This window comes from Acinonyx jubatus, chromosome A1 (assembly GCF_027475565.1).
Source record: "Acinonyx jubatus isolate Ajub_Pintada_27869175 chromosome A1, VMU_Ajub_asm_v1.0, whole genome shotgun sequence".
NCBI classification, from domain to species: Eukaryota; Metazoa; Chordata; class Mammalia; order Carnivora; family Felidae; genus Acinonyx; species Acinonyx jubatus.
Genome location: NC_069380.1, coordinates 11312870 through 11329626, shown reverse-complemented (window position 1 = coordinate 11329626; position 16757 = coordinate 11312870). Strand labels below are relative to the sequence as shown.

Here is a 16757-nt window from a genome sequence, read left to right as displayed (position 1 = left end):
TGTATACATTTGCCCATTTCCAGACATTGTGGCCAGGCCATGTTTTTGCCCATTGCTTATTAACGGTGAAGCCTTGGACAAGTCCAGCTTGGTTTCCTCATCTATAGAATGGGGCTGGTACCACCTGCCCTGCCTGCCATGCCCAGGAAGATCAATGACTTCAAGGATACGAAAGTTTTCTGGAAGACACAATGTGAAATATAAATGTGTCCTCGAGGAGGGCAGCGATGTGGAAATGCAACCCACCCTTCAAAACCCTTTCTAGATATTTCTCAGTCTTGTAGTTTGCTTGTTCCATCTCTCACCTCTTCACTAACACTTAGCAAGGGGCTCGCCTAAGAACTCCCCATGACAAGACCGCAAACTTGTTGAATAACTACCAAACTGAAATTGATCCACTGATATTCTATGGAAAATTTTTACTCCTCAATTTTTTTTTTTGTTTTTACACTTCAGTCTAGCACTGTTTGTAACACAGGAAGATGGTTTCTCATCCTCTGAAGGGTGCACAATCCAAAATGCTTCTCCAGTAGTGATGATGTCATTCTAGGGTAGCACCTCTGCCTGACTGGAAGGTAGCCTCCTCACTTGATTTCCCTAATCCACTCTTGAGCACTTCAGTCTGTTTCCACAGTACAGTGTGAGAGCCTGAATCTACTCATAACCACGTTTCAATTGCCTGCCATTGCTGTTAAGATAAACACCCAAGCCCTGCACAGTCTGGTTTCTGCCAGCTTCTCCAGACTCTTCTCAAACTTTTCTCCAAGTCGCTTTCTGCACTTGTAGCCAGACTCTCTTCAGTTCTTGCAAAGAGCCAGGTCCCTTCCTGCCTCAGGGCCTTTGCACAGGCTCTCTACACATTCCCCTTTACTTGACTATCTCTAGCTCATATTTGAGATCTTCACTTAGATGACACTTTCATAGAGAAGTTTTCTCAGAACTACTCTCCCCATTTGATCAGATTCCTTTCCATGGCTTACAGTTCTTTCCTTAATAGCAGTTATTGCCGTTTGCACCTAGATGAGTTTTTGATTCCTGTCTGTCTCCCTGACAAGATCGGAGGCTCCACAAGGGCACAGGCTTGTCTGTTGTTCATTACTGTATCCACCATATGGACCCCATAGGAGGCACTTAGTACATAACTGCAGAATGAATGATTTTAATCCATTCATAATCTTCCGACCCATTTCTTTGACAATACAGCATACATTTACAAGCCAGCTGGTCTGAGGTGTGTTACTTAAAGCAACTCTAAATGAGAAAAAACCATCTGTTTTAGAGTGATGGCTGAAAGGTCAACAAAGACTTCCTTCCCTGAAGAAACTGAGCGATTCAGTGAAGAACGAATGAAATTTTGTTTTATATTCTAAATGAACAGATTTATTAGGAAATTATTAGTATAGTTAAATGATGTCCAGCAAAAAGATCACTTTTATACCTCTGCTTTTCCAAAAAGAAGACTCCCCCCACAAATCTCATCAACACACAGTCATGCTTGGCTTGAACATCATTGTGTCTTACACTACTGGCTTCTTGTGAATGTATGGGATGACCCCATTGTGCATCTTCCTTTCTTGTGCTCTACGCTTCTTGGGTGGGTCAAGATCAACGCAGGGTGTCAGAGCATGGAAAAGATAAATTCTAACAGGTTTTTATTACCTTTTCTTCCGAGTCCCCTGGTTGACAGGTAATTACTCCATCTCTTGATCCTCCTGCAAATGTTGCCTTACAATTTGCGAGCCACTGTTGTTAGAAAGAGATGCAGACAGAGGTAAAATCAGTGATGCCCTGGAAACATTTTTGTCATCACTCCCGACAGGGAAAATCAACTAAGCTTCTAATCATGGTAAAATAAAATTTTGCTGCAATAACTTTTTGAAAGTATTTTTTTATGGTTGAAGATGAACTATTTGAGATTAAAATATCTGTTCATATGGGTTCAGTGAGCTCACTTAAAAATATAATTTGAACATTGTGGTACATCATTCCTGGAGAGTGGTTTCATCGGACCACTCCTAGTTTGTGTATCATTTTGAAAAAATCATATACAGTTAGAAACCTTTCATATGATTGAGATTTGGAGATAAAAACCAATACTTCCTCACAGGATGGGTGGTACTGGACCATGAAACCTGACTCATGACCCACCTACCTCTCTGTTACGTTGGGTGGCTTCTCTGGGGGCAGGTCTGCTTCAATGTAAGAAAGGCTATTATAATAATAGCTCAGCTATTTAGAGATGCTACCAGCCTTAAGTACCTGGGATGGTAACCAATACAGATGTGAGAAGGAACCTCTGGACACAAAACAATAAGGACTGAAGAATTGAAACTTGCATCTGACATCAAAAGATTGGTTTGTTCACCAAGAAGGATGGAAGGATTACTATTATTAACTGATGATGGAGAAAATGGGAAACAATGACCATTAAGGAGCCACAGGAGTAAAAGACAATGGGAATTGTTATTGCAGAGCGTTAGAACTCTTGCCCTTGGACAGATCATGAAAAGATTAATAACAAGAGCAACAAACATAAAACAAGTAACTTTGTGATGAATATCTTCTATGTATGAGGCACTGTGCTAGGCAGTTTACATACGTTATTTCTATTTAAAAGGCAATAAACATTGTGTTGTGTTTGAGGGCATGGACTTTGGAATCCCATAGACCTGGATTTTCAAAACCGATTTTCTACCTCTGAGCTACTGAGGATAATCATAGCAACTCCCAGGGTAGTTATGAGTATTACATGATTTAATTTAAGAAATTTAACTCTTATCAGGTAGTTGGACACATAGAAGGGACTCAGGAGATGACAGGTGCTACAACTATTACGATTGTTATACCCTTACAACAATTCTGCATATTAATTGTTATCACTGTCTTACAGATGATGAATCTGAGATGAGGAGGTAAGTAATTTATCCCAGGTCACTAACCCTTAAGTAGCTGATCTGTGATTTGAACCCACGTCCATCTGATTTCAAAATCCATGCCTTTCCCGTTGTGCCTGGCATATTATAAGAAGCGTCCCACAGTCATTACACACAATTGCTTGTCAGAAATCAGGGGGTCCGCATGTCTGATGGAGGTTTCTGGATCACTTCTGTTCCTAACATTTTACGGTCTAGATCAGTGAAGGAAAGAGTAAAGAGCTGGAGTTGAGGCCAAGAGAAGCAATGGAGTCAGGGAGAGACAGCTACCAAGAGCAGTTAAGAGGAGGGGAGAGCAGAGATCTACCCCAGTGAGTTTCAGGAGAGGCAAACACTGGGAGGAAGTAATTAACAATTTTACATCTTGGAGAAAAGTTAATCACATTGACAAGGAGACATCGAGCAGATACCTATGTTTCCGTTTCCAAGTAGGGAAATTATGGAGCTAAAATGAAAGCTGATAATTTCTCTTTTGTAGTATCATTTTTGCATAATACATACTGTTAACAGTTCTACCAGTATTAAATTGGAATTGTAGTCTTGCTAACAGAGGAATGGATGACGTTTTCTTCTCCCAAAGATCCTATCCTATATTAATCACAACACCTTCCCAGGGCCCATAAGTGGGTTCATTGGATTTTAACTGAAAGCATATGCACAGAGACACAAAAGCTTACCGAGAGAGTGGCCTCTTTTCTGTTGTTGTAGGTGTCCAAATATTCTTGCAGTTCTAAAACACTGAACTTGAGCTTGTCCAGAAGTCCACAAGAAAGGAGCTGAAGGCAGGAAAATAATTTGTATTAACACAACTAGAGAGATAACTAGACACAGGCATGGCTGTGTCAGATACAAAAGAGAAATATATTTAGAAATAATGTAAAGTAGGGACCAGTGGGTCCATTTTTAGTAAGCTGTGTAATTCTGTTCCACTATCAGCTGCAATTGTAATTGAATACTGGCTCGCTAATGCAAATCTACAAAAATATCCGGTTTTCTCCACATCAGTATAGACACTCAAGCCTTACCACGTATTCCGTAGGAGCCCACATTAAGATGTACTCATTTGATGCACAAACTCTGATATCTTCGTCCAGCAATACTCCAAGTAGTGGGAAGACACATCTCCAAATAGACTTTTGAACTGATTTTATAGTTAATCTTTGCTTTAAATCATTTAAGATAGAATGATTTCTCCTATTGTATTCCGACCACTGAGTCCTTGGAGAGACTAATTCTTCAGAGACTTTTGAAATCAAAGCACATCCTCATTGGTTCTAAACCTTATTAGTTCATTACTCAGCATCAGTGTGAGATGGCATGGAGGATATACAGAAAGGTGACACACACCCCAAAGAGCTCACCACTCGTGCAGGCTTAGACTTATATGTAAAGTCATGATTTAGCAGTCAGCCAGAGGATGCTTTACTTAACCCTCAACTTCATCACTTGCAGTTTGGGCTGGATGAATCCCTCCAGGGGGCAATCTCTCTCCACTTGACACTTGGGAGTAAGGAAAATGAGGACATGTTGCCTCTGGAGACCCATCTGGCTGGACAACTTGGCATTGTGGGGATGGGCTAGGTCAGCTCTGGGGGTTAGCTCATCACGTTCACAGCGGTCAAATCCAGAGATACTGGAGACAGGTGCCAAGGACACGGAGGGAGCACCAACGTGGATTTTTCTCCCAATTCCCTGAAATGACTTGGCCTTGGCTGGCAATGTAGAGTCATTACCATGCAGACTCCGGCCTTTGGGGGTCGTGTCACAACATGGTGCTGCTCACAAACACTGAGTGTCTTTCAAACAAACCACAACACTAGCACGCCTCCTATATGTTTCACACCCTAAGCTGGGCCCGCCATTTGCCACCACAGCAGGACTGGGTACTCACAGTCTCAGCGTCCACAAAGAGTGTAGGGCATTCAGAGCAGGAGGTGAGCATCTGAGAAGAGCTGACAAACTTGGACCCGATTCCCCGCAGATTGTCTCCAAGGTAACTGGCAGCATCACAGGTTAGGAAGCAGAACCTTTTCTGAATATTCTGAAAGGCAAAACAATGACCATTTATAAAAGCCAAGTTTTAACTTATATACCAGCAAAAAACTACTTTTAAATCTTTATGAAAACGTCAAATGAGCACAGGTCCTCAGGTAGAAGCGGGGGAGATGGGGAGTAGAGTGAGTGTTGGTCTCAAGTCAAGTAGGTGATCACCCAGTGTGGGCAAAGTTTCTTCTTAAAGTGTTTCCGAGAGGGTGATGTTTACATAATCTTTTAAATAAATTGCGCTCTTCTTTTTGCTGATGGTCAGAGCTGGTCAGCAGTTTGAGTCCACCTCGCTTGTCTGTCAGATCAGCGAGAAGTTCCTGAGGTTACGTCAACGTGCGCAAGACAGAAAGGGCCATGCGATGTAACCCTTTCCTGTTCCCCGAGATCACAGCTTCTTGAGAGAGAGCACCAAAACAGTGCCATTTGAACCTCTGGCAAATGAAAGTAAATGCTACATGGGTCCGGAATAGTATCTCCCTCTGAGGGTGTGTCTGGCAAGATGTCCATAACCGTGTCTTACAGGGTTGCATACACTGGCTCATTAACCCTCACAATCAGGCGAGGAAGTCCAGGTTAAGACACGACTTGCCTAAGGTCATACAGTCAGTAAGTGACAGAGGAAGGGTGAGCCTGACCCCAGCGCTCACATTCCTTCCACAAATCTATGGTACTTCCTAGGAGGTAGGTCCTCCTGTACAGCCTGAGGCACAACTGGAATCAGGAAGAATCTGATTCACTGTGCCTGTGTCGGTGACAAAATGGGAACATTGTTTAGCCCCCAAACTTCCAACACACAGTATCTTTAACAAAAAGAACACAATGTTGAACCAAAAAATAACTTCAGTCCTAGGCACTGGCTTTCAAACTCAAAGAGATGTCATGCCTTTTGAGTTGTGGAATCTAGTCCGGGAGAAATCCTCTCTGCCCTGTTGTGAGCAAAGTAGAACGTCCCTACAACAACAGCAGGCTGGTTCTTTATGATTTACATTAGAAAAGTGCCAACCATGCTGCATATTCATTATTTTTTATTTAACATATATGAGAACCTTGGTATAATGTGTAGCATACATATTTGACTTAGTTTTATGTGCAGTTAGAAAAACTAAAAAACCCGACTGAACGTCAGAGCAGAGACGAAGGACAAGTGCCACGTGTAGCATCACACATCTAGTTGAATGGCAGAGCTGGGAGTAGGACTCAGGTCCCCAAAGAGTTTGGGGTTCTTTCCATTTTACCTAAGGATAAGGTGAGGTCTGTGAACCTATCTGTCAGGGAGCTTTAGAGCCTCTTATAAAGGCAGGTGGTATTTAGGGGATAGACACTCAGTCGTGTCCTCACCTAACTTCCATATACACACATTGTATAATTTGGTGGCACTGTGTGACACAATGATGACATTAACACAGGGGTGGCAGGAAGGATGTATAGTGACTGAGACACTTGGGAAGATGTCCACGCTGGACCATTAGGAATCAATTCCTTGTTTTTAAAACCAAATTATTTTGGCAATTACCTCCTCTCTATCCCCTCCCAAATCCAACTAAATACAGGGAAATGTGGCCTTCAGACTCATAGGAAAATGCTGGAAAAGAGTAAACAGACATGATGAGGACTGGCCAACAGCTTCGTAGATGGCATGTCCAAAATGTATTTCATTCCCAGCATATTTTATTTAATACCTGTTGTGTTATTAGTATTGTTCTCAATCACATAGCATTTGATGATAGTTGAGAAAGTTCTTAAGGCTAAATGTATATCAAAAACTCAAAAAAGAGGTACACATTTGTATGACTATTATTGCAGATAAGGTCCATAGGGATTTACCTAATGCATGGATGGAAAAATAAAGTCCAAACCTCAAAGTGCCCCTCAAGCCAAGGGCCCACCCCACCTCCCAGCTTGTGTTTCAACCTTCTGGTCTACTGGTATGAAATCAGAAACCATCTGTTTAAGATTTCCACTAAAAAAAGATTCCTATTCATGCTTCTTACATTTACTGAGCACCTATTGTGTGTTAGCAATGGTGCCAGCTGCTGGGAAATCAAAATCAGACACCATTACTCGCCCACTCTGTGGGAGACAGACAATAAGGAATTCTGATAGAATGTGACAAGCGTGACAGATGTAACCACGATGTGCTTGGGACCCCAGGTGATGGGGAGGGAGAAAGAAGGAAGGGAAGGCTTCATTTGCTGAAGCGAGCTCCAATCAGGGGTCTGCGTGTAACTGAGAGTACAGTAGAGGGCCAAGAGGAAATGGCCTTGCTGGGCAGCGGGAAAAGTATTGTTCGTGACTAGGAAATGGGGCATAAATAGCTAGTGACTATAATGAGAAAAAATGACTACAACAGCCAAACATAAATTATTACCCAGTAACCATTATTTTAAAACAGACTTTAGAACAATATAAAAAATAAACTACTTTGCTTCTAAATCCTTAACAAGTAAACTTACCTCAAATGGTAACTTTCTCATAGTTTGTGTTAGAATTTCAATCAGCTCAGTGTTAGAGTGTTTCTGGAATTCCTATCTCTCAGCAGCCTGTTTTTTCTGTCTTAAGCCTAACAGCCCCTCCAGCTCCCGGTTAATCTCAGACACAACCCTCGTTTTGTCCAGGCAGCTTTCTAAAAGACTTCACTAAAAGGAAACTGAAAACTGGGGAGAGAGCAGCACAATAACACTCAAAATGAGAAAGTGTAGCTGTTAGTACTATTGGTATGTAATTCTCCAAAAATGGGTCATAAGAAGGGCCACCAGGCTCAAAAACAGACTTTACTTTTTATACTAATCAAATAGTAAATAGTGGCTTCCTGAATTTGAAATCTTTGAGGCAGATAGTCCTTTGTTTATAAATTTATTTTTAAGTTAATTTTATTTTATTTTTTAAATATAATTTATTGTCAAATTGTCTAACATACGGTGTGTAAAGTGTGCTCTGGGTTTTTGGGATGGATTCCCATGGTTCCTCGCTTACATACCTCACCCAGTGCTCATCCCAACAAGTGCCCTCCTCAATGCCCAGCACCCATTCTTCTCCTCTCCCCCATCAACCCTCAGTTTGTTCTCTTTTTTAAAATTTTATTTTATTTATTTATTTATTTATTTATTTATTTATTCTCTGTGTTTAAGAGTCTCTTATGGTTTTCCTCCCTCCCTCTCTTTTTGTAACTATTTTTTCCCCTTCCCTTCCCCCCCATGGTCTTCTGTTAAGTTTCTCAAGATCCACATAGGAGTGAAAACACATGGTATCTGTCCTTCTCTGACTGACTTATTTCACTCAGCATCATACCTTCCAGTTCCATCCACGTTGCTGCAAATGGCAGAATTTCATTCTTTCTCAGTGCCAAGTAGTATTCCATTGTATGTATAAACCACATGGATAAAGAAGATGTGGTTCATTTTGCACTTTTAATAGAATTCCTTATTTTCCTGCCTTTCCCTTCTGCCATGGCTCTTTCTGAAGGTGATTAGTGGGCCCATCCCTCAGTCCAGCCAAGTGACTGTCCCTCTTTCATGATCTACTCTATAGAGCTCAACCTATAAGACAGTGTAAGAGGGTTCTACCTTGTCTGGCTGGTCACTCCCCCATTACTCACGTCTACCGAAAGTTGGAACTACTACGTAAGTCCCTTTTCACATTTCCCCTGCATTATTAGTGGCAATTCTGCTTTGTGAGTGATCAAATACAAGTTTAGAAAAAATGCTGAAAGAAAGGCATTTTCATTAGTGGAAAACAGGAGCTCTAAAGAAAGTAAAAAGAAGCAGGGAGAAATACACCCATAATCTCATCACCCTGAGTAAACCACAGTGAAATGCTAGTGTATAATCTTCACTATTTTCTAGACATTAAAAAAATAGTACCCCCCCCCTCAGAAATAAAGCTTAAAAAAAATAAAAAAGGGGGGGCACCTGGGGGGCTCAGTCGGTTAAATGTCCAAGTAGGGCACAGGTCATGACCTCATGGTTCGTGAGTTCAAGCCCCGTGACAGGCTCTGTGCTGACAGCTCAGAGCCTGGAGCCTGCTTCGGATTCTGTGTCTCCCTCTCTCTCTGTTCCTCCACCACTCATGCTCTGTCTGTCTGTCTGTCTCTCTCTCTCAGAAATAAAGCTTAAAAAAATTAAAAAAAATCCTACCATACACACTGGCTTTTTAAAACTAGTTTTCTCCTACACTGTATGGTAACCATACAAATCTTCACCCATAGCCTCATCTTCATGGCTAAGCATTACTTCCAGCCATGCCACTTTCCCAGACAGGATCAGCCTCAAATACAGCACACAGGGCTAGTTAATTCCAGCGATGACAGCAGACCTTCGGGGTTGCTTCAAAACAGGCCATCTTTCTCTTCTATTGATGCCCCTCCCACCTCCACCAATCGTTTGATGAAATTTAGAGAGCAAAAGTTCAGAGCAAGATGCACAGAGGAACCGACAGGTATTTGCACACCAACAGACAGGCAGGCATAAAAATAAACCTTCGATCACCCATCAGAAGTCAAGTTCCCTCCACCTCTTTGGTTCAGATGTTGTAAGTGTGTTTGGGGATAATAGCTGAAATCTGAAGGTGTCCACACAGAGGCTGCTATGTTGAGTTGTGTGGAAGATGCCACAGGTGCCTGGCAGAGGGATAGAGATCCAGCCTGCCCTCTGCTGGCCACACCCTGTGCTGCAATGCTCTGGAGGAAGGGACATCCGTTTCCAATTTGCACAAAGACACCATCTGGACTCGCCAGGCTGTGGCTCACCCAGGAGACGCAAAGTATGACTGTTCATGTGTCCAGAAGCATCTCTGAGGAGAAGCAAGTGTTCATAGCTACAGCTGACATGTTTAAGGAATTCATGCCGGGAAAGAGATAAAACACAAGAAAAAGATAAACATGAACAGTAAAGAAAAAAGAGAGGTACAGAAGGGGTCTAAGAAGAGTGCAGGATAGGCTCGGCAGATGATACCACTCGCTGGTTCTGACATCATGTCACAGTTGCCTGGGATCACGACATCAAGACAAGCCAGCATGGCAAAAGCGAACAGGACAGCGTGTGGACTCAATCATTTGGGGGCAAGGCCTTTGCGATACCAGTTTAAGAAGGTTGAGCAGATTACGGTTAAACAGAAGAAAGGCTGAAGTCACAGGCAACTGGGGGGTATCTGGAGGAGACAATAATGCAAACCCAGAATGAAACAAGCACCCCTTCTGAAACCGGAAGCTAGCTGGCTCCCCTAAGAGACCTAGTCGTCTGAACTGCTAGTGAGGACCGTACCTTAAACAAGGAGGAGAACACATGAAATGTATACACAGCACAGGAGCCATCTGAGTCGCACATGAGCTGGTTGATGTGGCTGCGCCAGGCTTCCTCTGCATCGTCACAGGCCGCGGGCTGAAACGCAGCAAGGATGGCCGAGAAGAAGGGCGAGGGAGGGGGAGAGACCCCCCTGTCACCTTCTCCAAAGCTGCGAAAGATGAAAACAACCTGGTCAAGGAGTGACGTCCTCATCCTTCACCGGGCTGTGTAAATTCTAACCCTGTCAGCTGTTCTGTCCCCTCCTCCCTTTGAGGTTGCTGTAGGGACTCAGCTCTCCTTCACAGCCCTTCAACGTTCTCTTCTGCTTGGAGGAAAGAGACCTTTCTTCTCTAGAATTTCTATGATTTCTCCCTTTCTGACCTCCTTTTTTTTAAGTTTTCTACACATTTATTTGAGAGAGAGCGAGTGAGAGAGCCAGAGAGAGTGCAAGTGTGCATGAGGGATGAGGGACAGAGAGAGAGAGAGAGAGAGAGAGAGAGAGAATCCCAAGCAGGCTCCATGCTGTCAGCACAGAGCCCAATGCGGGGCTCCATCTCATGAAACATGGGATCATGACCTGACCCGAAATCGAGAGCCAGATGCTTAACCGACTGAGACACCTAGGCTCCCCCTGACCTCTTGGAGCCTCCAGCAACTGTCCCTCCCAGTGGCCATTCCCCAGACACATAAACACTACTTGCCATGCTTTGGCACTTTTGATCCTTTTCATTTTCCATTATGAACCATTATAACAAACATTTTGAATCTTTTAACTTTTCCTTTGTGGGGGAGAGTATTAATGGCTGCACATGCATGAATGCTCAGGAGGAGAGGGAGAAGGGACAAAGGGAAAATTCAAGAAGAGAAATGCAGGGTGAGAGAGGCTGAGAAGGACGAGGAAAGGGAAGATAATAAACACAAGTGAAAAGTCAGATTCTTCTGTGGGTATTATCACCATCAGCTTGCCCTTCAAAGACCAGATACTGCTCACCATAACAGAAGGTCTCTGTCCAGCCATATCCAAACCTGTTTCATTCTTGTCCACATTCAGAAGAGAGATTTTAGGATTCTGACTTTCTTTTCCAGAAGCCAATCTGTAGCCTTTATCACTTGTTATTTATTCTAGATGCTGCATTAGTGTTTTATCTATTCCTCTCTATTTTTGTCCATTCGTGTTCTCTGACTACAGCTCACTAGTCTCAGAAACACCAGTGACTAGGCTGAAAGCCACCCACTTAAAAAAGAGTAGGTATTTAACTTATAAAGAGCTGCTTGTTCTTGTCTTTAAACTCGAAATGGAAAGAACTCCTCATTTCCAAGGCTTGCCAGTCTTGCTTATCTTCAAAGCGTGCAAAACCCGGACCATGTCCCCAGACCCCTTTTTGGCTTTTGAGTTACGCCATGGCTTTATGTTACTCGGTGTTATTCTACGTTACTCAATGGCTTTATGAGTCCCTGTGCATGAGTACCCTTTTCAGTTCCACACTCGGTTGCACGGCTCTGACCAGCCGAGAGCCCTCTGAGTCAGAAGCCAATTTGGACTCCTCATCAGGGAGTCCCAGTAGCGCCCACGTGACCTCACTTGAGCTACAGTGAATACAAGGCAAAGTGCCAGGTACACCATCACCGCTCGTGTCCACCAGGGGCTTCTTTACCTTGCAAGAGTAAACTGGTCCAGTGCTCGACTGCCCTTTTCTTCTGCCTCAGTGATATCCAGGCTAAAGCTACCACTGCATTCGAAAGTTGCCGGGAGTTCGTTAACAGAACTGGAAAGATCGTCCTCGTGCACGGCGGTGTCCTCCTCCTCCTGGACAGCTTCAGCCTGGAAGAAGAAAAAGAGGGAAGGATCCCCCCACCATGTGAGAACATGTTTGGGAAAATCTATTCCACTGAAGGAAAAAATAAAGGTGAGAAATCCTGAGAGTGATAGAAATTGGGGGCACTTATTTCCCAGCTACAATACAGTGAGTTTCTACAACTGGACTCGGGCATTCTCCGGAGTCCTGTTAATTCTTTACCTTCTTTTCATTCTTGTCCGCAATAGTTTGCAAGGAGGTTCTCAGTAGATGGCCACATTTGACCCGTAATTACAGGGGGATATAAATGCTAAATACAGAGACCCCTCACATTTTATAGACAACTCATGTGTGGGAAAGGGACTTGCCTGACATCAAGGAGATAATCAGAGCAATTGGACTTGCTTTTTGCACTGTACAACCCTCACCTTCCAAAGCAAGCCTATCCAGAGGGAATTCTCTGATACAGAATTCCTTTACCTATGGCAACTGGAATTTAGAATCACCAGGGACCAGTAGAGTAAATGCTCAAGAAATACCTGCAGGGTGCATGAGTGATCCATAGTTGTTCACTGAGCCTGCCCCGTTCACAGGTCTTTCCATACTGGAAATCCTCTAAGACCCATTTACATACATGCTGTGCTCTTAGGGATACCCCCTGGAGACAATGGATGGAAGAGGCTCCTCTCACCCCGCTGTCAAATGTAGACTGAGCAGCGAAATGAAAGGGCTCTAGGTCAGGCAGAACTGGGATCAATGAGGGGCAGGAGAGAGACAGAGCAAGTAGAATGGAAAAAGAGGCTGGGTTTGAATGTGGGCCAGGGGGAGTCAGCCGGAGAACTGACTGTTCTTTATGAGAGGAAGGAAGGCAACTGGGTTACAGACCAGAAGAGGAAAAGAAGGCATCACACGCACACAGTTCAGTGAGTCATTTTCTTAAAACAAAACAAAACAAAACAAAACAAAACAAAACAAAACAAAGCAAGGCGAAAGAGAAATATATATGAATTAGAGCATTATCACAGGTTGCTATCCGGCCACCCAGTTAGTATTCTGAATCTAGGATTAATAGGGAAATTAAGAGGAGTGTTTAAAGATATGGTAGGGAAACAAGATATCTCATGTCTTTGAAGGAATTGCTCATAAATGCAGAGTTTCAGAGGCTTATCCGTATCTGCTTTTTCCTGCTTTTTAAAAACTACGGTGGTGCCAACGAGACTGACTGCCGGTGACTGGTCTGGGTTATTAGTGCACATAAACTTAATCTATTAGGGGAGGGCTGAATTCTTACAAAAATCTCCTTTCTTTTCTTTTTCTAACATCACGGCTGTATTACACCCTGCAGAAACCCAGCTCGTGGGGGAAAACAGAGACAGCCTTTCAGAAATTAGACTTAACTTTTCCTTGACAGAATTAGATGATTTCTGTGTGAGTCCATAAATATATTACCACTTAGGTAGTGCTTTCTAGGAGAAATCTATGTAATTTACCATTCAGACTAGAAAAAATGGAGAAAATGACTATTCTAGGACTGAGGAATAACAAACACTAATAACTTCACATTTATTTTGGGGTGCCCTTTTCATGAAATTTATTAATCTTAGGATTCTGGAATTTTAATCTCAGACAAGTTTCCTTTCTGGGCCTTTTTTTGGCTAAAAAAGGACTCCACTGACTCTAAGAATTTGACTATACCCCTTTGGCAGTGAGGCTCTCTTAGAAATCATTCTTTAATCTTCAATATTTTTAAGTGATTGCAATTTGGGTGGTTGTCCTTGGTTTGAAGGACATAGATTTCCCTCGGTCTCAATCTATTTTAAGTCCACTATAAAAGAACATACAACAGCCAGCATTATAGTTTCTCCCACTAGAAGTATCAGAAAGAATATACTTTTATATATCTTAAAAATTGCTTTTATAGTTTTCTCCTTCAAACTTGCACTGCCAAACTCAGGAGAAGGAAGTTTTCTCTTAACAGCAGTAGGAAGTTATTTTGGTATTTCCAGTATAAGAGAATAAAATTCTATACTGACGGGCATAAATGTGGGCACTTATGTGAACCCAGTGTGGGAGTGGGTAGTTTTATGGTGATGATATTGTAGGGAAATTTGATAAAATCAACTTTAAATGGAATGTACATTGTTAGCTTTTTAAAGACCTGACCTTTTAAATAAGAAAACTGTATCCGTTACTTACTTCTCTCCTCAGTCTGGCTAGGACGGTTTTGTGCAAAGCTGGCATAATATTGTGATCAACACTGAAAATTCCAATAGTATGCCAAAAGGCCAGAATGGAATCAATGCACAGATTGTATAGCTGGTTCCTACATAGGAAAAAATTTCCCCAAATACATGCATACGCCCACTCCTCACTTAGCATATTGTTTTATAAAAGTCATGACAAAGAACAGCAGTTTCCAAGTCACAGCCATCTCAGACATATGCCGATTTGTTTTGCCATTAATCAGCAGTGTTCCTGCTGTATGGGAAATGCCAAGTGTTCCGTCTGAAAAGGACCTCAGATTGAATCTCTTTCAGCCAACAAGAAGGTGGCTGCTCATTTGCGAGAGGGAAACCGCTTCAAAACAGAGGCTCAGGTGCGCAAACTCAAGTATTTCAGAAAAGCAAGAAAGAAAAAGATAAAGGCAGTCTCTCCACTTATAGCCCCCCAAGATTTCTCAGCAATTTGGAGGTACTTTTTCTTTAAGTAAATTGCCATCATAATTGCCCAAATCTCTTCACCTTGGAGCCCTCAGAGATCTGCAGATTATTCATGTCAGACAGAGCCGCGTCAAAGCTAGCCATTCTGGTGCTAAAGGAATGAGGGTCGGCAGGGGTCATGTCACAGGCCGCGGCGAGCGATTCCAGGGGATTTGTCTCCTCGGAAGGGGAACGAGTCATGATCTGTTGAGAAAGTGGAGCAGGTAAAAGACAGAGTGAAGTTTCTCTAAAAGCTCGAATTATTCTCTACGTAAGAGTACAAACCACTGCCCGAGCCGGTTGTTGGCTGACGGGTATCATTTAGCATACGTATTTCGCTACCGTTAGAACTGACACACGGCAGCTGGCAGAGCAAACGATGGCCCAGAACTGGAAAACATGAACACTCGTATCTGCAGATAACCACATCCAAACGTCTCACTGTTAGACTGCCTAAGACTTCAGATGTCTCAGGAATTTTTAAAAAGGTTCCAGCCTCATAAAAGTTATTTGAGGAAAGTCCAGGCCTGAACAGACTCTATGCCATCGAGGGCTTATAACAAATGCCCCAGTAGTTGTGTCTGTTGGCAACCTAGAGGCAAGAGGCACGTTACAATCGGTTGGACGCCACCCGACGTTTCGGATTTGGGTTTAGCAGCGGTGGAAAGTTTCTTTAGCAGCGACTGGAAACCATGCTTACTGCTTCAGTTACGAACATAGTCTCCCGTCTCCTATGGTGGGAAGGTTTCTACTTACTAGGTCTGAATGCTCCAGGATCTGGCTGGTTGTGAGGTCCTCCTCTTCGGAGGACTCGTCAGAATCCTCACGGTTCATTTTGTTGAGGCTGGGAGACCTTCCTGCAAGTGGGTTCTCCTCCAGAAGCTGCCTGTCACACTTGTCCAAGCTATCCAGAGAACGCCTGCGCACTCCCCAGTTGAAATTGTCCATACTCTCACCCTGAAATCATACCAGCAGCTGGTTTTTATGCCAGGATCTTCCTGCACTTAACACCTTCACACATCCAGTTAAGTCATAATCATAGCTTAGAAACAAATGTTTTCATGACGAACTCTCAAGCTCTCGTCTACCTTGGTAGCAACCAATTTGTTCACATGATGTGGAAGGTAGTGAAAGCATACTGTTTTCACCTAGATGCGTATTAACTCGCAGGGAGAAGCACTGAACGCTTCTCCATGGCGTGGTGGGTAGTATTATATTTTTTAAACTGTGACTTTGGTAAACCCTATAATGACCTGCGTTTCCAAAAAGCTGTCAGAAAGAGACCATTAATATTAAAACAATCTCCAAAGAGGTGTGCCCCCCTCCCCGGCCCGTTTAGTACTATTTTCAGAAGGAGAAAAAGTAGGAGCTATGCTGTAGCACATTCCACATCCCTTGGGTATTAAGTAGAAGAGCATTCATTAGGTAAACATTCCAGCCTGTTCCTGCTACAGCGGTTTTTGCAGATCAAATGCAGAGTTAAAAGAACATCTGAGAGCAGCTGGGCGAAGTCTGACGGATCATGCACTACGCAGAGGCCAGAGCAGTGTGGCTTGACTTTTGCTTTAGGCTCATCTTTAAGTAATTGTCCCAACGTGGAAATGAGTTGCTTTCCTGAAATGACTGACTTGGTCCCAAGCACTATCGCTGACTTGTACCTTTTAATTTACTGACAACCGTGCTAAGTGGCAATCCAAGTGTTCAAGCTTCTAGTTGTATCTCAGACTTGCTCTGCTACCCATCTGATTTTAAGTATCTTTGTCCACACAAAATCTTTTCCTAGGAAGGAACTGGGGTTTTATTTTTCTCTGTGTTAAAACAGGAATAAAGCAAGGGAAATAGTACGCAGCCCCCTGATAAGCGAGTTTTAACCTACACGAACAGGGAATCTAAACAAAATCTAGCCCAGAATCCTTTCATTTATTGGTCATGTGAAACACTGTCTGATGGGTCAACTGAAATAAAACAACTTTTTCCGGTGAGAGCTCAGTGACTAGCGTAACC

General features: G+C 42.9%; 1 protein-coding gene across 8 annotated transcripts in view; it reads right to left on the bottom strand.

Moving 5' to 3' along the window:
- Positions 1 to 16757, bottom strand: part of FRY (FRY microtubule binding protein) — a 441627-nt gene that overhangs the window by 19198 nt on the left and 405672 nt on the right. For all 8 annotated transcript variants that reach the window (XM_053214058.1, XM_053214062.1, XM_027064642.2 and 5 more), the window contains 7 exons: positions 15510 to 15710; positions 14796 to 14957; positions 11914 to 12080; positions 10238 to 10427; positions 4825 to 4974; positions 3611 to 3709; positions 1660 to 1743 (listed from right to left, as the gene is read on the bottom strand). In XM_053214058.1, coding sequence (XP_053070033.1) covers positions 1660 to 1743; positions 3611 to 3709; positions 4825 to 4974; positions 10238 to 10427; positions 11914 to 12080; positions 14796 to 14957; positions 15510 to 15710 — 1053 coding nt within the window. The remainder of the gene's footprint in view (positions 1 to 1659; positions 1744 to 3610; positions 3710 to 4824; positions 4975 to 10237; positions 10428 to 11913; positions 12081 to 14795; positions 14958 to 15509; positions 15711 to 16757) is intronic.